Source organism: Manis pentadactyla, chromosome 15 (assembly GCF_030020395.1).
Source record: "Manis pentadactyla isolate mManPen7 chromosome 15, mManPen7.hap1, whole genome shotgun sequence".
Taxonomy (NCBI): Eukaryota; Metazoa; Chordata; class Mammalia; order Pholidota; family Manidae; genus Manis; species Manis pentadactyla.
In genome coordinates, this window is record NC_080033.1 from 40,915,732 (window position 1) to 40,939,865 (window position 24,134).

The 24,134-nt window shown below is 39.5% G+C and overlaps 1 protein-coding gene across 7 annotated transcripts in view; it reads right to left on the bottom strand.

Annotated features, from left to right (window-relative positions):
• Positions 1–584: 584 nt before the first annotated feature.
• The window catches only part of LOC130681006 (chromodomain-helicase-DNA-binding protein 9-like), a 91,611-nt gene continuing 68,061 nt past the window's right edge, over positions 585–24,134 (bottom strand). For 2 of the 7 annotated variants that reach the window (XR_008994039.1, XM_057492954.1), the window contains 4 exons: positions 7,779–7,868; positions 3,501–3,604; positions 2,892–3,009; positions 585–1,566 (listed from right to left, as the gene is read on the bottom strand). Coding sequence is in view for 2 of the 7 variants with exons in the window: in XM_057492954.1 (XP_057348937.1) it covers positions 1,560–1,566; positions 2,892–3,009; positions 3,501–3,604; positions 7,779–7,868 (319 nt within the window). In the remaining 5 variants the exon portion in view is untranslated. Of the gene's footprint in view, positions 1,567–2,891; positions 3,010–3,491; positions 3,605–7,778; positions 7,869–8,283; positions 8,431–22,585; positions 22,787–23,222; positions 23,420–24,134 lie in introns of all 7 variants that reach the window. The other 5 variants (XR_008994041.1, XR_008994040.1, XR_008994042.1 and 2 more) reach the window with 5 other exon arrangements.

Here is a 24,134-nt window from a genome sequence, read left to right on the forward strand (position 1 = left end):
TAAGTAATTTGGAAAGTAAGGGGATTTGTCTCCTTTTCTCCAAGACCCATCTCTCGCTGTGAGTTTCTCCACACCTGAATTCACACATCTCCCACATCATGCCAATTACCTCCATGGTAACCATTCGTGACATTATACACACAATGTGAGAGCAGCAGAAACAAGAGCTACTAAGACTCTGTTGGATGCAAATTTCCTGTATGTTCTAAGAGACACATAGGAACAAAGGGAATTTTGTCTTGAGATTTTAGCAAAAAAGTTAATTTTTGAAATCTATTCTTGTAGTTCAACATCTATTGGATTTCAGAGCTTCTTGCCTAAGAGTCTATGAATATGGTCAAAGGAAAACGACGTATCTAAAATGGCAGCATAGTACCTGCACCTGAATGCAAACTAGTGGGACCAACAGATTTCAGCCTACAGACATAACTCCTCAGCAACAGTTAGTTTGCACAGGGATTTCTGATGGTCAGATAAGGGTCTTTGGAATGGTTCCATGGTTTTAGAGAGAACAATGTGTTCCTGGAAAGTCTTTTTCTCTTTCTACCTCTTTTTACCCAAAATAACAAGCCAAAGCCTGAAGCCAAGGTTAACAGCTATTAATAATTTTGTGGTCAGCAGCCAAAAGAAGAGTGGACACACCACGAGTATAGGACATATACATCACACAAACTTCACAGAGGAGAAGGGGAGTGCTTTGTTCTAAGACGGTGGTGAGATGTGAAATGAATGTTAACACCCACATTTCACAGGCATTTTTCTCTGCAAACAGCTCCAGCTTTGGCACTTAACATTTTATTCTAAATACTATTAGATACATCAGGAATCTCAAAATATGGGTTTCGAGTTGGAGACATCAAAGGGCATTATTTACTAAAACCACTATGTCTCCCCCTGCTCACCTCTTCTCGCACAAGATGCAACTGTAAAATTCAGGCTGCTTTAATCTCTGTGATTGAAAAGAAAAAGAAAAAACCGAAAGCGCAGCTTGAAGAGGAACGGAACTTGCAAAGAAGTAAACATTGCTCAGTGAGCTCCTCAGTTTAATTACCTGAGAATTTCAATTCACATGTGTTTTAATTATACATAGAAGGACTCACCTCTTATTCTCTGAATACAAAAAATGTAAAAGTGAGCAAAATGGGAGAGGAAAAGCTTATCTGAGGACCTCCGAGGATTCATCTTTGCTTTCTTCTCATTGTTTTCCCGAATTTGGGGATAAAATTTGTCACGGAGTATTTGATCTTGGGAAATCACTGAGTTTGGCTTTGTAAACACACTACTTCTGACCATTATTTTAACATAGAGAATTTCAGAAGCATAGGACTCTATTAGAGGACAATGTAGAATTTTGCGTAAACAAAATAATTGATTATTCTAAGCCAGAGGCAGGGGATTTCCTCCTGAAATGCAGGAAATCGAGCTGCAGGAGTGTGTGTTGAGAGAGCGAGTGGGCAGGCCAGTGAACTGTCAGTACACTGTCACTCATTACTTTTTCTGATGTCCTTAAACTGCTTGCGCGTTTAAAGTATGGTCATTTCTTTGTCCATCTGGGCCTGTCAGTTCCTGCCAACAAAAAAAGAAGAGCAAAATTAATTTTAATTAACTTTAATTTCAAAACTGTATCATTCCAAATTTCCAAAAAGTAGGCTTCTCCGAATGACTGGGCATTGCCAAAGCTTGAAGGAACCTTTGAGTGGCTGCAATTGACTTGTCCTGGGCTCCCAATGGCACCTAGGGAGAAAGCACTATGGTTCTGAAGACATAACCTTATTGAGACTAGAGCCCCTCATTCCAACACTGCAACCAGTCAACAATTCTTTAAGCAGGGCTAACTGTGCTCCCGCTCTGGGCAAGGAACTCTGACAAATGTTTTGGAGGCTAAGGATGTCAGTGCATGGTCCTTAAAGAGCTTGTTAAGGGATATGGGACCTCTATAGACACGTGGACGCCATCTATTACAGCTGATAGGTGCTTTGAAAGTTCTATGGAACAAGAGACCACTTTTCAGTAGGGGACCCCTGTTGGCTTCATAGAAATGTAATAGATAATCTGAGAGCATTCATCAAGAATCAGTGAAGAGACATGATATACACCATGACCCAGAGACACAAGTCTGGTATATTTAGACTAATGAGCAGAGAAATGGTTTTGTTGAGTATTTATTGTGGCCAGGATGCAGAACAGAAAGAGGAACTTGCAGGTGAAAGCATGTACCCAAGAGTGTGTAAGATGGTCAAGCTACAATAAGTGGGAGTCAGAGGAGACAAGAAAAGGAGTGGCAAGGGCCTGTAGAGAGACCTCAAAAGGAGACATTCACAGCTCAGATAACAGACACACAAACAAATGGAGTCTCTGTTGGGAGAACTTTTTAGTGTGTTCTAAAGGTTAGAGTGAAGTCTGTTCTTTAGCCCAATGAGCCCAAGCCATAGCATGAAGGCTGTTATATAGCAAGCAGAAGACAGCTAGTGCTTAATCTTTCTCCCACATCGACTTTTAAACGTATTATTAACCTCAAGAAAGTTTCTCCCTTTGGTAAGAAAAACAGTAAAGGCCACATAACAGATAAAATGAACATCCTGCTTCTCAAAGTGTAATATTCTTGGCTTTCTTCTTCCCTCTTATGCTCCTAGAATTTTATAGCTTTAATGGCCATGACCATTAACAATGGTAAATTAAGGACTCATCACAAGAATAGGTGTGGGTAGGTCTAGTCTCTTCCTTGATCACACTGTTGGACAAGTGCTAACCTATTAAGAGTATCATTAGCTCTTTTAATTTCAAACTCCAATTCTCTTACTTTTACATTATTTACAAAAACATCACTGACATGGAATATGATGATGTTGATAGAGATATATGGAAAAATCATGATTCTGAAATGCACATACCCATCCATAAAATCATTTGCCCTCTGTTCTGCAGCAACTGCTTTCTCATCTGGTTTTCCCACTCTTTCCAAAAAGCACAGTGCTGGGTCAGCTCGGATAGTGTTATATTTTTCATAACCTGGAGGGATCACCCATTATCAAAGTGAAAAGAATAAAAAGAACAAAGATGTATAACTACAAGCATTCCTTATATTTATGATGGATGATATTCCTGGACTAAAGGGACCATATATTAAAATGATATAGGCTAAGTGTGTTTTCTAGAAATTATAACAAACATCACAAGATCTGGCAATATGTGTATTTAAAAATTTAGGTTTAACTTCTCAGTTAAAATGAAAAGGAGGGAAAAGTGATCACACACACACACACATAACACACTTCACATAGAGAGGGGAAGCTATGTAAGAGTCATGACCAGGAGAGGCAGATCATATCCACTACCCTTTCATTAGGAAACAGAGTAACTGACAGACATAGTTTGACAGTGTATGCTTTTTATGGTATATATATAATAACATGGGGGTTACTGGAATAAAGCTGTAAGTTGAAATCGATAAACAGAACTAGTTGAATTACCCACAGAAGATGACTACATACCTCACTTACCATGTTTCAAAACTCCAATAAGGAGTGACTTATCAGCATCAAAATCCCACCATTCAGCAGGAACTTCTGAGTGGTCTGGTTCTGGGACCCAAACATCAATGTCACTTAAAAAAAAAAATCACAATAAGGCATTATGAATTATTACAAACAAATCAGAGGAAGCAAAACTCTACCTAGCTCATAAAGCATTTATAGTTTTTTTAAAAGACTATTTCATTTTTGAAAAATTTTCCAATTACCACCAATTTAAGTTACAAAATTGCATAATCACAACAAAGTTACCATAAAAATGAATTAATATTCTTAAGCTCAACAGAAGAAATGTTTACTTTACTCTTAGGGAATCATATTCTTTCCACTTCAGATATACTGACAAAGGGTTCTACAGGAAAGTAGAGTCTTAGGTCAGGCAGCAACTTGACAAAAATCATTTGCTGTAAAAATCAAATGATATATTTACTTTGTGTATGAGGAGAGTGAGAGGCCCTAAGAGGGCACGCTTTAGACTTCAAAACAAGTTATATCTCTTCTAGACCACTACTGCTAAGAAAATCACACTGAAAAATTAAGCACAGCTTACAAGTAAAGGAAAACAGCAAGCTTTCGATCTATAATTTGATTAAAACATTCAAAGTGCTCTTTCTGTGCTGTATATAAATACCATGCTGCAGAATGACAATATAATAAAGTGCTAAAATCTGTAATAATACCCAAGGAAATCAGTAATTCTAATTGAGCATTTCCATGTTTGGTATTCATGAGTTATCAATATTGAAAGAATTAGAGACATAATAAAATACAACAAAAATTAAGTGTTATCTTAAGTCATCTCTTTGTCTTGGCACCTGAATTTCATAAATTAATTGGCAAAGAAGTATAGATTTGAAGAAATGGGGAGTTTCCTACTTACAACTAAATTGTGTGGCAAAAAGTTCATTTGTAAGTTGGCTGTCTTTGGGAACTCAAAATAAATTTTCATAGAGGAATAGAAATCAGCAAATGGTCATTGTGTTCCTGAGCAAGTCCACAAGAATCTAATATTTAGCCACTACTTTGTTGAAATAAAGGACATTGGCAATGAAAAAAAGGACTTGCAAGTCTTATAAGTAAAGAAAACATAAACAAAAAATGGATAAGAAATTACTTTTTATATTTTATATTTCATATTTTTCTTAAGTATTTTGCCAACAGATAAAGTTTTTTAACCTAAGGAATATAGAGAAATGCATACAGATCCTTTCTTGGATTCTTAAAAGAAAATATTTTGCACTTAAATGAACACCTTATTATCTCTACTTTTGCCTAAAACCAGAAGGGTCACAGTCACAGTATTTTCTATCTTACTGCAGAAAAACATAGAAAAAAGAATGATTTTTCCATTGATTTGTCAAAAGCTAAAAAAATGAATGAAGAGAAAAATACAGTTAAAAAAGATACTCATTTCTGATCATTTCCTGACTAGGACTAAACAAAGCATAAGCACCAAAAGATAAAGGAAAGCAGAAAGCACACTGAAGACAGCATTCTCCAAGGGGGTAAAAAAAAAAAAACAGTGGGTCACATAGTTCCCCTTACCAACTTTTGGGTGGCACTCTAACCGCGAAACACTGATTATCATCTGAGGTGAACTGTTTCCCTGCTTGTAAAGAGTGGAAAACATTTAGTGTACACCTAATACTCAAATGTAAGTGCCACAGGCAGGGTAAGTGTCCGTTAACTGCTGGTCAAAGTAATTAATAAGGTGCATGTACTCCAGTTGTTTCTGTTTTTAAAGATTCACTTCATGTGCTCTATTGCATTAACTTTCCTTTTAATTCCCCAAGCTGGGTCATTCATTTAAAATGTATTAAACTAGCACTCACTATGTGGCAATAATAGCAATAAGAGAGACACACCCATCTTTGTGAAGAGGTACCTACAATACTGTGTGATGAGTACTATGACAGGGTACTTAGTCTAGGTATGTGCCTCACCCAGATGAGTGAGATAAGGAAAGGCTGCGTGGATGGCAGCTGAGCACTAAGAGGGCGGAAAGGGGGAAAGATGATGTTCCAGCAAGAATGCAAAGGACTGCAGGCATTAGTAATCATGGCACATTTGAGAGATATGGACCTGAAGGTCAGAAGAGAGATGAGGGATGGAGACAGACTTGGGATTCACCAGTACAGAAAGAAAAACTGATGCCACAGAAAAGATGAGAACATCCAAGAAGAGTAAGTGAAAAGGAGAGGGCATTTAAGAGACAGGCAGAAGAGGAACCTGTAAAACAGCAAGCAGAAGGCTAAAAAAAAGAAAATGTATAGTAAAATGGTTTTACAGAGGCATTTTTCAAAAAAGGAAGTGGTCAATAAAGGTAAAGTATGATAAACACTACTGCTATAGCCATGGGGGTTAGCAGCAAGCATGTTGGCGAAGAACTTCTTAAAGTGGGTGGTAGAGGTGGAGGTAGAAGCTGAATGGTGGTGGATGCATAGGGAATCGGAGAGGAGAAAAAGGACACAGCAAGTACAGATACTTCTTGAACGGAATTTGACTGTGAAATCAAGGACAGTAATAACACAGTAGTGTGAGGAGATACGGGGTCCAAAAGTAGTGTGTGTGTCTGTGTATGCACCGAGGGAGATGTAAACTGTTAAAATCCAGATGAAAAGCCAGAGATGGGGGATCACTAAGGAAAATTTAGGGATAATTTCATAGATTGCAGTTCCTGGCAAATTATAAGTAGAAAGATCCAAGGGAAAAAGTAGTCAATTAGTCAACAAATACTACTGTGTTACTATGTCCCAGATTCTAGGGGCTGGGAATACAATGCTCAGTGAAACAGATTACATACCTAACTTTCAAATAGCTTAAATCGTTAATTGGAGGAGAAAAGCAATATGAAAATAAAAATAAATTTTAACAGTAATAGGCATCATGAATGAGATAAAATCAGGTTAAGTAGTCTTGAGTGGTGAGGGAAGGCCTGTCTGAGGAGGTAAAACTTGAGCTGACACCTGATTGATTTGAAGAGGCAGTGCTGTGGAAGGTCAGAGGAAAGAGTATTTGTACCAGCAGGAACAGCACAGAATGAGCTTGGCATGGTGGAGGAACAGAAACACCAGTGTGGTGAGCGCTGTTGATGAGGGACAGAGGGAAAGAAGAGGTCGTAGAGTTATGTAAGGCCTGCAGGCCACAGGGAGTTTGGATTTTATTCTAAGAGAAATAAAAAGCACCTGGAAGGTTTTAAGAAGAGGAGTGCCATCACCTGATTTTTGCTTCAGAAAGATCACTCTGGCTGCTGTGTTAATGATAGACTGTAGAAAGGAAAAAGTGGAGGCAGAGAGACCCAATTAGGAGGACATAGCAGAAGTCTGAACAAGAGGTAATGGCGGCTTGGACTAGGGATTTGGCAGACAAGATAGTGAAAAACACTCAAATTTGGCAGGTCTTTGAATAGGGTTTGAGGGGAAGAGAAGACTCAAGAATGGTACCACAGCAACCACGTAGTACATTTACTGGGATGGAGGAGACCTGTACATGGAGGGTAGGAGGGAAAGGATCAGACAGACAAGATTTGGCAGAGCCAGGAAGAAGTTTAAGATGTCAATTTAGACTTTCAAGTGGAAATGTTGGAAGGCCCCTTACTCAGAGATTAGAGGTCAGAGAGAGGTCTGGGATGAATATATAAATTTGAGATAATATTCAATATGTTGAGACTGCATGAGTTTACCTAAGGAGAAGGGATAGACAAGGAAGAGCTGAGGACAGAATTCCTGCCAACCCAACACATAAAAGAGATCTGTTAGAGGAATGAGAACTAGCAAAGGAAAATGAAAAGGAAAGGCCAGTGAGGGAAAAAGAGAGCCATGTTGTATAGTAGACCGCATGCCATTGAAGCCAGCATTTCAAGAATAAGGGAGAAGTAGAATAAGGCCATGGAACGGAGAGACTAGGGTATTGGATGGATCACATGTGGACACGAAAGTCAGGCACCCATGAAACCTCTTCCACTCTAACAAGAGGAAAGAAAAGAATGAGCCCAGAAAGATTAAGTTTTACATATGACGGCAGAAAGCTACTACTACTGCTGTTACTGTGTTATAACGTTTAGTGACAGAGCCAAATAGCAGATAACAGGAAAGGCAATAAATTGGCACAGGTTAATTCTCTAAATTTGGTAGGTTTTCTTCTTGTTGATTTCAGTGAAGAAGCCATTTAATGTATAATTTTCGGGTCATACAGTTTTTGTCTTGTCATGTTATTGAAAAATAAATATAAACATGGTATTTAATTTACCTTGCATCAACTCCACCAAATACTTTCTGACACTCACTTCCAGTGACTTCTTGCTTTACGTAATAGAGCATTCTTACACAAAGCAAAACCCTAAAAATGAGGGAAAAGAAATCAAGTCACAAATGTATTAATCATTTAAGAAAATTCTGAGGTTAAAATTAGAAAAGAATTTGTAAATAGATTTTTCATAACAAAATAATTTCTGATTAAATCTCACTATCATATATATAAAATAGGTTTCTCCAAAATCTTCACACTCATCATTATTTAATATCCAAGTAAGATATCATGAGATCATTTCGAAGCCAATTTTATTTCTCTCTGTTGATGAAAACAGTGACATAGAGGTACAATGATTTGCTGAAGGATACCCTGTAAGATTAAGATTAGGGTTGGTCCTAGACCACACTGACTCTGCACTCAAAATCAGCATGCTTTAAGACTGTTAATAAATTCAGAAAAGTAAACTTTTACTGAGTTGTGTTAAAAACACCCTACTATCTACTTATTACAGTGGTGTTTTATGTTTTTTTGTAGCCTTCATCTTGAAGTAGCTGCTCAGGATTATATTTTCGAAGCGATTCTGCTTTCTGAATATCAAATGAACTTGTTTTCTTTCCTTTTTGGCCCCTGGATACTCGGGCTGATAGACCTGTTAAAATGAAAAGGACATTTGAAATGAGGTGATTTGTATAAAGACCTGCAACTTGAAACATTTTTAATGCAAGAAATTTCTGAAAACTTTCAAAGGTCTGTGCAGGCTATACAGAGATCTTTAAAATAATTATGGTAATGATACTGACCAAAACCCAAGATGAGTTAATATGACTTAAAAAATTTTTTTTTACTTCGGTATCATTAATCTACAATTACATGAGCAACATTATGCTTACTAGACTCCACCCATCATTAAGTCCCCACCACACACCCCATTAGTCACTGTCCATCAGCATAGTAAGATGCTATAGCATCACTACTTGTCTTCTCTGTGTTATTCAGCCCTCCCCGTGCCCCCCACCGCACATTATGCCTGCTAATTGTAATGCCCCTTTTCCCCCTTAACCCTCCCCCCTTCCCACCCATCCTCCCAAGTCCCTTGCCCTTTGGTAACTGTTAGTCCATTCTTGGGTTCTGTGAGTCTGCTGCTGTTTTATTCCTTCAATTTTTTTTTGTTCTTCTACTCCACAGATGAGTGAAATCATTCGATACTTGTCATTTTCTGCCTGGCTTCTTTCACTGAGCATAATACACTCTAGATCCATCCATTTGTTGTTACAAATGGTACGATTCGTTTTCTTCTTAAGGCTGAATAATATTACATTGTGTATTTGTACCACATCTTCTTTATCCACTCATCTACTGATGGACACTTAGGTTGCTTCCATTTCTCGGCTGTTGTAAATAGTGCTGCGATAAACATAGGGGTGCATGTCTTTTTTGAACTGGGCTGCTGCATTCCAAGAAGTGGAAATGCTGGGTCAAATGCTATTTCTACTTTGAGTTTTCGAGGAACCTCCATACTGCTTTCCACAACGGTTGAACTAATTTACATCCCCACTAGCACCGTATGAAGGGTTCCCCTTTCTCCACAAACTCGCCAACGATCGTAGTTGTCTGTCTTTTGGATGGGGGCGATCCTTACTGGTGCGAGGTGATATCTCATTGTGGTTTGAATTTGCATGTCTCTGAGGATTACCGATGTGGAGCATCTTTTCATGTGCATGTTGGCCATCTGAATTTCTTCTTTAGAGAAGTTTCTGTTCAGATCCTCTGCCCATTTTTGAATTGGATTATTTGCTTTTTGTTTATTGAGGTGCCTGAGCTATTTTTTTTTTTGGATGTCAATCCTTTAAAAGATCTGTCATTTATGAATACATTCTCCCATACTATAGGATGTCTTTTTGTTTTATTGATGATGTCCTTTGCTGTACAGAATCTTTTCAGCTTCATATAGTCAAGTTGGTGACTATCTCTTGGAGAAGGGGGGATGCTATTGTAGAAGGTCTTTTGTGATACACTCCTATAGCTCCCTGAATTTCTTTTTTAAAATATATTCACAGTTGACAATTGTTTGCTCTAGATCTGCTTTCCTCAAGGGTTAACAAGCTCTGTGAAGGCAGAAAGCATGCTTGTCTAGTTCCTTACTATATCTGCAGTGCATGGCAAAGGACTTGCCATACAGTAGGTACTCACTAAACAGTTGTTGAATATGTGAGTGTATGAATAGCTTAATGAGTGAATAAATAAGATCCAATCACCAATGCAGAACACACCCTACCCCAACTCCTTAAAAAAGCTTCCTCACCCACGAGCTGCTGTGCCCTCTCTCTGGGGTCAGCCATGTTCTCTTTCAGATAATAAAATCTGTTGCGTGGGCCCGTTTCCTGACTCGTTCTGGGGTAAAGAGGGTCCCAGCGAGATACCCTTTCAATTTCCCACCTCTGACAGTCACCAATCTAGTTTATGCATCATGCGTTTGGATTCTTTTTCTTTTTTTAGACTCCACATATCCATGAGATCCTACAGTCTTTGTCTTTCACCGACTTAATTCACTTAGTGTAATGTCCACCAAATTCATCTATGCTTCGCACACGGCAGGATTTACCTCTTTCTTATGCTCGAATAATATTCTATTGTATATGTAATACATATGCCACATTTCCTTTATCCATTCCTCTGGTAGGGGAGTGTTGTGTATTTTCCTCGGTGCTTGTCCCTGCCGCAACAAAGAATTGAAGGACAGTGACAATAGTGAAGCAGAGTAAAAGTTTTATTTAAAGTTATTTAAAGAGAGAAGTGAAGCAGGCAACCTCAGCAAGAAGAGGAGCCCTGAAAGGTTGGAGACAGAAAGTTTAAGATTAAAAGGTTACACACTTAGAAAGTCTGGGTGACCTCAGAGAGAGGAGTGCCCCGAAAGGCTGGGGATACCCCCTTTTAAGGATTCTTTAGGGCTGTGACTAGGGGCTGGAGGTACAGTCTTGTTAAGTGCTTTTTGAATACTTAGAATTAACTTAACACAAGGAACTTCCTCCTCTGATTTCTCTCTGCCATACACGGAGTCTTGGTCAGGGAGCATATCAAACAGGCTGCCTGCCCAGCCCACAAAGTGGGCTGAGTTATTGTCTGTTTGCTAAAGAGTAAGTTTAGAATCTTACATTTTTAACTTTCTGGGTATTAAAATACAATCTTCCAGATGGAATCTTTCCTGCCTTTTACTAAGTTGTTTACAGCTGGGCTTGCATGATTAACACAATGAAGACATGGGCTATGCTGAGGTACCCTCCTTTATCTGGGGAATATTCAAACATTCCAAACCAACTTGCTCCCGGCTTCTGGAGCTTTAATTGATTAATTTTCAGTCTCTTTAGTGGACTTTCTGGCCTTTTTCTCTTTCCACCCCGCTCATATCTATTTTCCTGCCTAACGCCTCCAACAATGTACACTTAGGTGGTTTGCGTATCTTGGCTATTATAAATAATGCTGCAATGAACATAGGGGTGCAGAGATCTTTTAGAGTTAGTGATTTCATTTCCTTCAGATAAATACCGAGAAGTGGCCAAAATGCCTAGGAAGCCCGATTAGTGTTAAAAGATTTCTGAGCCCCACTCCAGATCTGGGTTAACAGTTGACCAAAGAATCCACGTTAAAGTATCTTTAAGTTGTTTTGTGGAATCCCCGAGTCTGAAGCCCTCTTAAAGCTGCTACAACATTCGTCTATGCTGTTCTGCCTTCCCTGGAGGCCTGGCCAGATACTGCGGCGGTATCATCACACCCTCACCTGATCAGAGGGATACTCCAAACATGCATTCTCTCTGGAGCTTTGGAAAATCTGAGTGGTCTCAGGCTTGTCCACCTGCCAGGATGAACCCCCAGAGCCGTCCCCTTCACAGATTATCACTTCCAGATGTAGACTGCTCTATTTAGGCCAGACCTAAAATGTCTACATACACACACTACACTGATACAAGCAAATTAAGAGAGAAGGTGCTGTGGTTCTCCACCGGTTGCCCATCGTCTAAAATAAGAGCCCAAGTAGTCTCTACCTCCTGGTACACCTCCTCTGCAACACCCCCAGTAAACAATGTCCCATCTTTGCTTATTCAAGGTCAGTGACAGGGAGCCCCCTCCTGAGGAAGGTTATCTCTCATTGCTAGAAAGTTCCTGGACACACTGTATCATAGGCTGCCTCCCAAACGTGGCTCCTTACGGTGGGTCTCATCAGGCTAAAGACACTTGTCCATTTCCTCCCCCTCTGAACAGAACTAAATTGTCTTTTAGTAACATCTCTGTACAGTGCTGATGTTATTTTTCACCTGGGCTGCCGCTGAGCCCACGTATCCTTTCATGGTGGTCGGATAGACATGATTATCCTTTTTGAGGGAGAGGAGCGTAATGATTAGGTTGTCACTGTATGATGTCATTGTGTCATGAGTTTTTAAAATTCATATTAAAATTGGCTCTCATTCCCACTCTGTGAACTCACCCAGGCCCCTCACTTTGCCATAGAGCACTTGTAATGTCCCTCCCAGCATGACTTTGAAATGTGATGAGATTCTCCCCACATTCCTATCAGCTATACATCCAGAGCCCCAAGGGGAAAGTCTACCCTTGAGCAGAACACCTTTCCATTGCCTGGGTCATCTATAGGCCCCTTAACCTCTTGGTTTCTTGAAGTCTTACTTGTAAAGTCACAAAGGTTCTATGAATTACCATTTGGGGCAGGGCAAGGTTAAGAAGAACTTGTCCTTGCTTTTATTTTTCCCACCTGGAGTGCCTTCCCTCTCCTCTCCATAGGTCCCAATTCCCCTTTCCCTTCAGGCCCACTGCCAAGGAGCCTTCCCTGATTCCCTAGTCCACACAAATCTCTGCCTTTCCAACTGTGGAATCCTTAGGCTCAGTGCCAAACACCCTGGCTGTCTCTTAGGTTAATCTTGCCCTTCAAGCCAATCTCACAATGTGGGCCTCTTGCCCTCCTGTGACAGCCCACAGGTACACTCCACAGGAAATGGCTACTTGACTAAGGCATGGATAGGGAGGCCTAGATGGAAGGGCCAGGTAGGGTGCCCCTCTGCCTCAACCCTGCTCTGTTCTGCAAGAGAGCCTGAAGCCTGTCCATCAAGTCACAAGGTTCCGTATGTGACCTCACTGGGTATCGATGACCTCACTGTTGCCCTGGCAGCGGGACCACACAAACATAGTGGCAGTTTGAGGCCAGACAGCAGTCTGGCTGCCTGAGCAAGGCATCGCTGTCATGCTGTGTGACCGCATCTTCTATATCCAGCGTGATTTATCCTCTGTGCCCTGGCAGGGCTGCACAGCAGGTAGGCTGAGGCGGGGCATCTGTACAAGAGTCACTGGTGGGCACACAGCCTCACCTGGCTGCCACCTGGCTTTTCCTTTCGGGCTGGCCCTCAACATGTCAGAACTACCCCAGCTGTTAACTAATACCCGGTGTTCCTGCTCAATGCTGAGGGCAAGTGAAATGTCATCCCTGGGCAAGCGTTCAGAAAGTTACTAATCTTTATAAATGTAGCCGTCCCTCCACCTTTGGGCTACAAATGCTTCCTTCCAGACCCTTGGGGAAATGGCAAGTGAATGATCCTGAGGTAGGAATGAGGCTGGCCTGTTCTAGGACCAGCACAGTCGCCAGTGTGATGGTTAGCCTCCTAGCAAAAGTCAAGAGCATTTCTGTGTAAACGGAGCAGTTTGAGGAAGAGCTGTTGAGGGCCACTCATTACCAAACCTTCCAACCTGGGCCCCTTCACGATGCTGTCCACATGGGTTCCCTCAGACACATCCCAGACTGAGCCTCTGAGTAGCAGGCAAAAGGGTGTCATACCGATGGGAAGAGCAGAAGAGTCAACTGGAGTGATAAAGGGAAACTTAGACCTAACGGCTGAGGAAAAGACGTCCCAGAGGTTGGCTGATGTGAGCCTAGACTAGGTACCCACATCCTGACCTGAGCCTCCTGGTCACTCTGCTTTGATTTGGCCTTTTTCAAAACTACATCAAAGTATCAGAGGGCTAGAGTTCAGCGTGGTTGAAAAAGGCAACACAAATGGGGTTCAAAGGGAGAGGGGTTCTTAACTGATTCGTGTAAGATTATTTTTTCCAACACATGAAAGGTATTTCCACTAAAACCGCCTTGGAAGTGACAGGCTTTAACAAATGCTTCCTCACTTGTGGAAGGGAGAGATGGAGGGGATCCTGATTGCAATAATTTTCAGGTTGAGTTTTTTTCTGGGAATGGGGAACAGATTTCCTGGTCTCCTGCTGCCACAGCCTCCACGGAATTGCTTTTGCAGCCAACATCGCTTCTCTAGGGGATTCATAGAGGTGATGGGCCAAGTCTGGGTTTTAGATGCCAAGCAGATTGAATGGCTTCAGCCAGAAACTGAGAGAGACATGACAGAGGGATGGTACTGGTAGGACATTGTGTACAGGAGAAGTGACTGATCAGTTCTGGTTTTCCTTGCAGCAGCAGCAGCAGCAGCAGCAGCAGCAGCAGCGGCAACAGCAGTTTCCCCTTCACCTACACCTGGGTACCACCACGTCCTCTACAAAGGGCGTGGTGAAACCCAGGTGAGCTGGCACGGGGAGACGTACTGCCTGGTTGGAGCCTACCGCTGCTATGGGGATGCACCCATTCCCACCCCAGAAAAGGTGCCCACCCCAGCAATGGTGCCCACCCCAACAAAGATGGAAGTGGAGAAGCCGGTCTCCAGGCGGGCTCCCAAGAGACCTTCAACAAGCTCGTTCTCAGACGAAGAACTAGGTTGCCCCCCAGCCAAAATTCAGCGGCTGCAACCTAGTGCCAAGAGGGAGACTCCACAGAAGCGTGCTGGCAGAGCCATTGCTAGAAGGAAGACACGACGTTAACACTTGAAATACAGTGGTCCCACTTCCCGACCCCATCACCACCTCCCACCCCACATTAACTGTAGTTTTCTAATAAATTTCTAGTTTTTGTAATAATTTATTGGCTGCAGTTATGTATTTATTAGTCACATACCGTTAATAAAAAGTGCGATCTTTTCCCAGCGTCAGTGTGTTGTGTTGTCTCAGTGCCCGGAAAGCTTCTGCCAGGCGCACCCACACGATGTGTGTCCTTGTGTCTTGCCCCAGTCCAGTCCTGGGGCCACCTGGCGGTGGGGACATGCCCTGGTCGGGGCAGAAGGATTCTGGGCGGCTGGCCCCTGCCCACCTCCTGGGGTTGTCACAATCGGTCCCAGGCTGAGCCCACATTCCCATCCTCGCATGCTTTGGTGCCGGCCCGCCACTGCCCTGGTTAATGCAGCAGCCGGGAGCCAGAGCTTCCATTAAAAGAACTGTCATTTATGAGTATATTTTCCCATACTATGGGATGTCTCTTTGTTCTACTGATGTCCTTTGCTGTATAGAATCTTTTCAGCTTGATGCAGTCCCACTTGTTCATCTTTGCTTTTGTTTTCCTTGCCTGGAGGGATATATTCATGAAGAAGTTGCTCATGTTTATGTCCAAGAGATTTTTGACTATGTTTTTTCTAAGAGTTTTATGTTTTCATGATTTACATTCAGGTCTCTGATTCTTTTGAAATTTACTTTTGTGTATGGGGTTAGACAATAATCCAGTTTCATTCTCTTACATGTAGCTGTCCAGTTTTGCCAATACCAGCTGTTGAAGAGGCTCTCATTTCCCCACTGTATATCCATGGCTCTTTTATCATATTGACTGTATACGTTTGGGTTAATATCTGGACTCTCTAATCCACTGGTCGGTGGGTTTGTTCTTGTGCCAGTAACAAATTATCTTGATTACTGTGGCTTTGAGGTAGAGCTTGAAGTTGGGAATTGAGGTGCCACATGCTTTATTATTCCCTGTGTTGAATCCCACTTGATCATGGTATTTGCTTTGGCTATTTGGGGTCTTTTGTGGTTCCATATGAATTTTAGAACTATTTGTTCCAGTTCATTGAAGAACGCTGTTGGTATTTTGATAGGGATTGCATTGAACCTGTAGATTGCTTTAGGGAGGATGGCCATTTTGACAATATTAATTCTTCCTAGCCAAGAGTATGGGATGAATTTCCATTTGTTAGTGTCCTCTTTAATTTCTCTTAGGAGTGCTTGTAGTTTTCAGGATGTAGGTCTTTCACTTCCTTGGTTAGGTTTATTCCTAGGTATTTTATTCTTTTCAATGCAATGGTGAATGGAATTGTTTTCCTGATTTCTCTTTCTGCTAGTTCATAGTTAGTGTATAGGAAAGCAACAGATTTCTGTTATTAATTTTGTATCCTGCAGCTTTGCTGAATTCCGATATTCTAGTATTTTTGGAGTGGAGTCTTTAGGGTTTTTTATGTACAGTATCATGTCATCTGCAAATAGGGATAGTCTGACTTCTTTACCAATCTGGATTCCTCCTATTTCTTTGTTTTGTCTGATTGCCAGTAGGACCTCCAATACTATGTTGAGTAACCATGGGGAGAGTGGGCATCCCTGTCTTGTTCCTAATCATGGAGGAAAAGCTTTCAGCTTCTCGCGGTGAAGTATGATCTTGGCTGTGGGTTTGTCATATACGGCCTTATATTATGTTAAGGTACTTGCTCTCTATACCCATTTGGTTAAGAGTTTTTATCATGAATGGACGTTGAATTTTGTCAAATGCTTTTTCAGCATCTGGGGAGATGATTGTGTGGTTTTTGTTCTTCTTTTTGTGGATGTGGTGGATGATGTTGATGGATCTTCCAATTTTGTACCGTCCTTGCATCCCTGTGTTGAGTCCTACTTGATGAAAGATCCTCTTGATGTATTTATTTTTGAATTCTGTCTGCTAATATTTTGTTGAGTATTTTTGCATCTATGTTCATCAGGGATATTGGTCTGCAATTTTCTTTCTTGGTCGGAACTTTGCCTAGTTTTGGTATTAGAGTGATGCTGGCTTCATAGAATGAGTTTGCAAGTATTCTTTCCTCTTCTATTTTTTGTAAAACTTTACGGAGAATGGGTATTATGTCTTCTTATGATGTATGGTAAAATTCAGTGGTGAATCCACATGGCCTGGTAGTTTTGTTCTTCAGTGGTTTTTTGATTACTGATTCAATTTCGTTGCTGGTAATAGGTCTGTTTAGATTTTCTGTTTCTTCCTTGGTCAGTCTTGGAAGGTTGTATTTTTCTCCGAAGTTTTCCATTTCTCCTAGGTTTTCCAGCTTGTTAGCATATAAATTTTCATAGTACTCTCTAATAATTCTCTGTATTTCTGTGGGTTCTGTCATGATTTTTCCTTTCTCATTTCTAGTCTGTTTATGTGTGTAGATTCTCTTTTCCTCTTAATAAGTCTGGCTAGGGGCTTATCTATTTTGTATATTTTCTCAAAGAACCAGCTCCAGGTTCCTTTGATTACTTCTATTGTTTTACTCTTCTCAATTTTATTTATTTCTTCCCTGATCGTTATTATGTCTCTCCTTCTGCTGACTTTGGGCCACATTTGTTCTTCCTTTTCCAGATTCAATAATTGTGACTTTAGACTATTCATTTGGGATCCTACTTCCTTCTTCAAATAGGCCTGGAATGCCATATACTTTCCTCTTAGAACTGGCTTTGCTGCGTCCCACAAAAATTGGGGCTTTGTGCTGTTGTTGTCATTTGTCTCCATATATTGCTTGATCTCTGTTTTAATTTGGTCGTTTATGCATTGATTATTTAGGAGCATGTTGTTAAGCCTCCATGTGTTTGTAAGCCTTTTAGCTTTCTTTATACAATTTATTTCTAGTTTTATACCTCTGTGATCTGAGTTGGTTTGTAGAATTTCAATCTTTTTGAATTTACTGAGGTTCTTTTTGTGGCCTAGTCTGTGGTCGATTCTGGAAAATATTCCATGTGCACTTGAGAAGAATGTGTATCCTGCTGCTTTTGGGTGTGGAGTTCTGTAGATGTCTGTTAGGTCCATCTGTTCTAGTGTGTTGTTCAGTGCCTCTGTGTCCTTACTTATTTTCTGTCTGGTTTACCTGTCCTTTGGAGTGAGTGGTGTGTTGAAGTCTCATAAAATGAATGCACTGCATTCTCTTTCTCCCTTTAATTCTCTTAGTATCTGTTCCACATATGTCGGTGCTCCTGTGTTGGGTGCATATATATTTACAATGGTTATATCCTCTTGTTGGACTGACCCCTTTAGCATTATGTAATGTCCTTCTTTATCTCATTTCTTTGTTTTGAAGTCTATTTTGTCTGATACTAGTACTGACACACCTTTTTTCTCCCGATTGTTTGCATGAAATATCTTTTTCCATCCCTTCACTTTTAGTCTTATGTATATCTTTGGGTTTGAGGTGAGTCTCTTTTAAGCAGCATATAGATGGATCTTGCTTTTTATTCATTCAATTACTCTGTCTTTTGATTGGTGCATTCACTGCATTTACATTTAGGATGATTACCGATAGATAGGTACTTGTTGCCATTGCACGTTTGGATTCATAGTTCGGAAATCTTCAAAGGTAGCATCTTTCCTATCTAACCATCTAACATCTCTCTTATTGTGCTATTATAAACACAGTCTGGTGATTCTTTATTTATCTCGTTTCTTATTCTTCCTCGTCCATTTTTTATGTTAGATGTTTTATTCTGTACTCTTTTGTGTTTCCTTTGTTTTTGTGGATAGTTGATTTTATTTTTTGCCTTTAGTTAGTATTTGGTTGGTCAGCTTTCTTTGCTGTTTTCATTTTCTCTGGTGACATCTATTTAGTCTTAGCAGTGCTTCCGTCTAGAGCAGACCCTTTAAAATACCCTGTAGAGGTGTTCTGTTGGAAGAAAATTCCCTCAACTTTTGCTTGTCTGGGAATTGTTTAATCCCTCCATCAAATTTAAATGATAATCGTGCTGGATACAGTATTCTTAGTTCAAAGCCCTTCTGTTTCACTGCATTAAATAGATCATGCCATTCTCTTCTGGCCAGTTAAGGTTTATGTTGAGAAGTTGCGGGTGTGTTCTGCAAGAACAGTGAGCCTTTGTGCCTTCCGGACCTTGCGCCAGCTTCCACTGCCTGTCCCGGTTAGCTGCACGCTAGGAGGAGACTCTGTGTGGTTGCTGTGGGTGGGGCCACTTCCCAGCTGCTCTGCACCTGTGGCAGGTCAGCTGGGTTACTTGTAGCACCAGCCAGGGGGAAGGAATGCCAGGCAGCTTATTACTGTGAGGTGCTTTGGGGCTTCTTTACCCACCAGGGGTTAGGGGGCCTGAAGTTTCTCAAGATTTCCAGCCTGCTGGGCTGAGTGTGGTGGCACAATTTTGTTCAGCTCTTGAGCCCTCCTTCCTTTAAGACTTTTAAAAAGCACTCGATTTTCTTTTGTGCCAGGGGAGCCGGCTGTGGGGACAGGCTCGCAGTCTCTGTCTCAGATTCTACCCTTCTGTTTCTCTAATATCCAGCACACCATGCAATGTGTGTCTGCACTCCTGGTGCAGATTACTAAGGCTGGTTATTAAGCAGTCCTGTGCTTCCACTCCGTCCTCACTCTGACTCATTTCCTCCCGCCAGAGAGCTAGGGTGAGGGGAGTGCTCGGGTCCCGCTGAGCCGTGGCTTTGAATCTTACCCCCTTCATGAGATACTGAGTTCTTGCACACGTAGATGTAGCCTGACTGTTGTACTGTACCCTCTGGTCTGTTGTTTAGGAATAGTTGTGCTTGTTGTATTTTAAAAATATATACAGTTTTGGGAGATTTCTGCTAACCTACTCATGCCGCCATCTTTAGCCGAAGTCAGTTAATGTGATTTTTACACACACATTAACACAATTTCCTCCAAATTCTCAACAATTCTGTCTCAAATTAATCATTCTGATCTCCTTTCTGTTCTAAAACACATTTTTTCCAAATGTAAAATCCAAAAGCTAGAACCTGTCCTTCAGCTTTGCTTTTGGCTTCCCTAGTTACAAACAGTTAAGTTTTGGCCTCTTGATTTTCATAATGGATTTTACTAATAAAATAGATCAGGTTTAGCCATTGTGAGCTCCTGCTTAAGAGAGCTAAATTTGTTTTATTTGTTTAATATTTTTATTGTAAAATATTTCAAAAATAGAAAAAAGTATTCCACTCTTAATCTTAACACAGTCCCTATTTGGTTAGTTTTTTATTAAAGGAAATATACATAGCTGGAGTCTAATTTTCTCCTTCCTTCCAAGCATAATCACTTCCTTGAATTTGTTTTTTGTATTTGATACACATTTATACGTCTATATTGGAGAAATATTTAGTACTGAAGTTTTCAGGCATTATATAACAGAAGTAATTCTGCAACTGGTTACTCTCATTTTTTTAAAGATTTATAATGGCTGATTCATGAGGTTCTAATTCATTCATCTTAATTGCTGTGTAAAAATTTGTTGTATGGCTGGCTTTACCAAATTAATGTTAAATCACGCTTAAGTTGTTTCACTTATAATTTTTCACAATTATTAATAAAGCAGTTTGTTTCCTCCTTTCAATAGTTACCAATCTTTTCCTTGATTTATTCTACCAGTGAAAGTTCTATTACAATAGTAAGGAGAAGCTCGATGTGTTCATTCCTCCTTTAAAGTTTGGTAATTTTTACCTTTATACTTTGGGAGTATTTTGTGTGGTGCATACACATTCATACTTTTTATGTCTTCTTTTACAGACTGGCCTTTTTTTTTTTATTATGTCGTATTCCTTTTTTATCCCAAATAATGCCTTTCACATTAAGTTGCATTTGTTGTTATGTCAATACTATTTTTGTAACTAAGTCCTCTTCACCCTTGTCAGTTTGGAAACTAAAACAGTGCATATTTAAAAATTTTCCTAATAACATATATGTTCTACATTTTTAAACTTCTCACTAGCAAAATTTCTCATATTCATCACTTAATCTTAATTTCATTTGTAACATATTTATACTTTACAACTGTGGTTTAAATGTTTCTATAGCACTTGTTTTTTCAAAATAACAAGTAATTTGGATTATCTCTGAAGGTATTAATAGTTTTAAAAAAGTTGTCTTCTCCTTTTAGTCCTTGTTTCTTTCAAGTTAATTTTATGTTTTGTTTTTAGTATCTATCTCTCATGTCGGAGAATTCCCTCAGAAGTCTGTTATCTTTGGTCGTTTGTTCATTTCGAATGGCAAACCAAAACCCAAAAGCCAAAAGCCAAAAAAAAAAAAAAAAAAAAAAGAAAAGTTGACAGGTAGTCTGAATGGTTGAAGCTTACTGACTGAACTCATTGAAGGGCAATCTGGCTTTTTCTTATTACATCATTATCTTTAAGATTTGGCCTGGTCAGATTCAGCAAACAAATTCCTTACTCTTCTTAAGGATGGCATTACCAATTATATATATATTCATTTAATCCCCATTTAGTAGCGCCATACCTCAACTACCAATGCAACCCAGAGATCTTCTATTTTACCCTCTCCAGATAATACACTTTCCATGATTCTTGATTCTGGCTACGTGGAACTGAAGAGGGTATTTAGTGATCTGACCTGTTCTAAAGAACTTTCCGTCAAAGCCCCTTTAACTCCAACTTTCAGGCTCCCTTATGTCACAAACTCCCGAAGCTTCTGGGCAAATCTGTGAAGCATATCAGGTGGTTGTTGCCTTTTCTTACTGCTGACCTAGGATTTAACTCTCCTTGGTTCGTTAAGTCAGTTACCACTGATAGATTATCTGCTGCCAAGTTCCAGAATTTTGTTACTTCCTTTCCCATTCTCTCTACTTCTGAGGTTTTATGCCTATCTATTTTTTAATTATGGAGTTAAGCATATTCAAACATAGGTGGAATAACATGACCGACTCATCAGGTCTCATCATTCAACTTCAATAATTATAGGCTCATGGCCACCTCTGCTTCATCTATATCCTGTTCACTCCCCAACTTCCCATATTATATTGAAGTAAATCTAAGATATCAATAATTTCATTAATAGATATCCAAATATCTTTCAGCAATAAGTAAATAAGGCGTTCTTAAACAAAACATACCAAAAAACCCACCAAACTACACTTCCACTATCAGCCCCAAGAAATGCAGTAACACTTCCTTAGTATGTGGCATACCAATATACAATTATCTAATAATAAAGACAATAAAAAATTTTTCCTTGGGTTTCTGTTTCAATCAGTATCCAAGTAAGGCCTGCACCGTAATTGGTTGAAGACTCTTAAATCTCCTGTAGGTTATAGTTGAGTTTTCAGTCTTGGCATTTTGAGAAGCATAGCTCTTCCTTTTTGGGTGCCTCACTGCATCATTCACCTCTACCTACTAGATGCCAGTAATGTGCTCGTAGTTGTGAGAACCCTTGGTTGGAGGTTCTCCAACCAAGATGGATGGAGGAAGGACTGGGACACAAAATCGTGTCTTGTTGAGAACCATTGCTTTACAGATGGCCTCTCTTATGTCCTCCTCTTCTACTATTTATTTGTTCAACAATGTACCAGGATCATCAATGAAACTTGTTTTTCAATTATCTAAAACTGGCAACATGCTCATCACTAAGGAAGATGCTAAATAAACTATGGAATATCCATACTATAAACTACTAAGCAGGCATTTAAAAAATGAGATAGATTTACTCAAATACAGGTGGGAAGACCTTTAAGACCTACTCTTTGTCACCAACTTAGAAATGGACACATTGTTTGATGACAATATGTAAAACCCAACCAAACTATTAACACTGATATTTTCTAAATTGGAACTTGAATTGACAGTGAAGGTTAAGGGATCTTTAACATTACCTGTAATCCTTGAACCTTTTATAGGGTACTAGGTTAAGTACTTTTCATAACTAAAAATAAAATTAAAAAGAAAACAAGAATGTTCTTACCTAGATGATTTTGTAGCTCTCGTGTCTGCCCATCCTCAGTTGGAGTAATGAGATCCCATATGAAGCCTTTCATTTTCTCATCTCCTCGATAGTGAATAAGGGATTAATGCTAAGAGTGCTCGGCAAATTATTTCTACATCATCCTCATTTAGCTGCCTTTTAAAACGGCCATGAGACAGAATCTCTCTCCATCGGCCCCATCTGGTTGAAGAGGTGTATTTATTTACATTAATGCTAACTTCTAGAGAATACTGTTAACAGATAAAAGTTTTGAAAAGTCCAAGAAAACATTTTGTCATCAATTGGGTTTACATCTAATATTTTCTCCCATGAGTAAAATACAGAGCCATGGTATAGTAACTTCTAGTTTATTTTATTCAATAATGATCAACAGCATTATCCATTTTACATTACTGGATATGCTAATATGAGAACAAGGAATGTGACAGTGATGCATTTAAATTTAAAACAGGGGCATCCCATTGTTCTATTAAACATATGTTAAACATATAAATTTAGGTACTTTAAAAAGAGATTTGATTGATTCTAGAAGATTAAAAATATACTATATAGTATATACTCTCTCTGACTTTATATATCAGACTAGTGGTAAAAAATATTAGAAATAGTGTTTTACCCATAACCTAGCAGATTTTTCTCGACTCTAAAGCATTCAGTTCTTCCATAGCCATTGGAACGATCACAGGGTCTCCGGAGTTTGGGCTTTTCATCACCTTCACTTTCAGCTTCAAATAATTCAGCAAATTCATCTTTTATGGCACTAAAGGGTCTTGTTTGCTTTCTAATTCTTGGAGTGTCAATAGCCATACTGTTCTGTAAAATTTAATAGCTATTACTTGAATGTTTTTTTGCAATGTTTTATGTTGTCACCTTTCAAATTGTACAAACATTAAAGTATAGAAAACCAGAAAAAGAAATCACTCATGAGTCCATCAACCTACCATATCAACTTAAAATTTTTTATACTACGTTAAAATCTTCATTACCCTATATAATTTTATGACATTAGTTATAGGATAAAAGTTACTTGCAGTGTTATTATTAATATGAAAGATGTATGGTTCTGCAATAACCAAAAAATATACTTTCAATTTATGCATAATTTTATTAGTTAAGTAATGATTTTAGATTATTTTAAAATTTTTAAATAAATTAGGCTAAAGTAAGTCTTTGTGATATAAGTTTATCCTAAGGATAAATTCAAATGAAGGGAAATATCCAGGAAAGGAAACATTGGTCAAACAATATAAACATTTTATAGATCTAGAAACATGTTTTCCAAAAGTTATACTAATACACAAAAAGCAAGGTAGGAGATTAAACAGAAGGGTGGCCTGAAAAGTGCGACAAAAACCTTGTCGTGCAACCACATATAAAGTGAAAATACAGCAAATACAACTAATCCTGAGAGAGCGACCAGAAAGAAGACTGTAAGAGACGGCTGATACCTGGGAAAAAGAGAACACCTCATGGAAAACGATAAAGTAGCAATGCTGTGATCCAGGAGGATCCAAGCTCTCCTGACTCC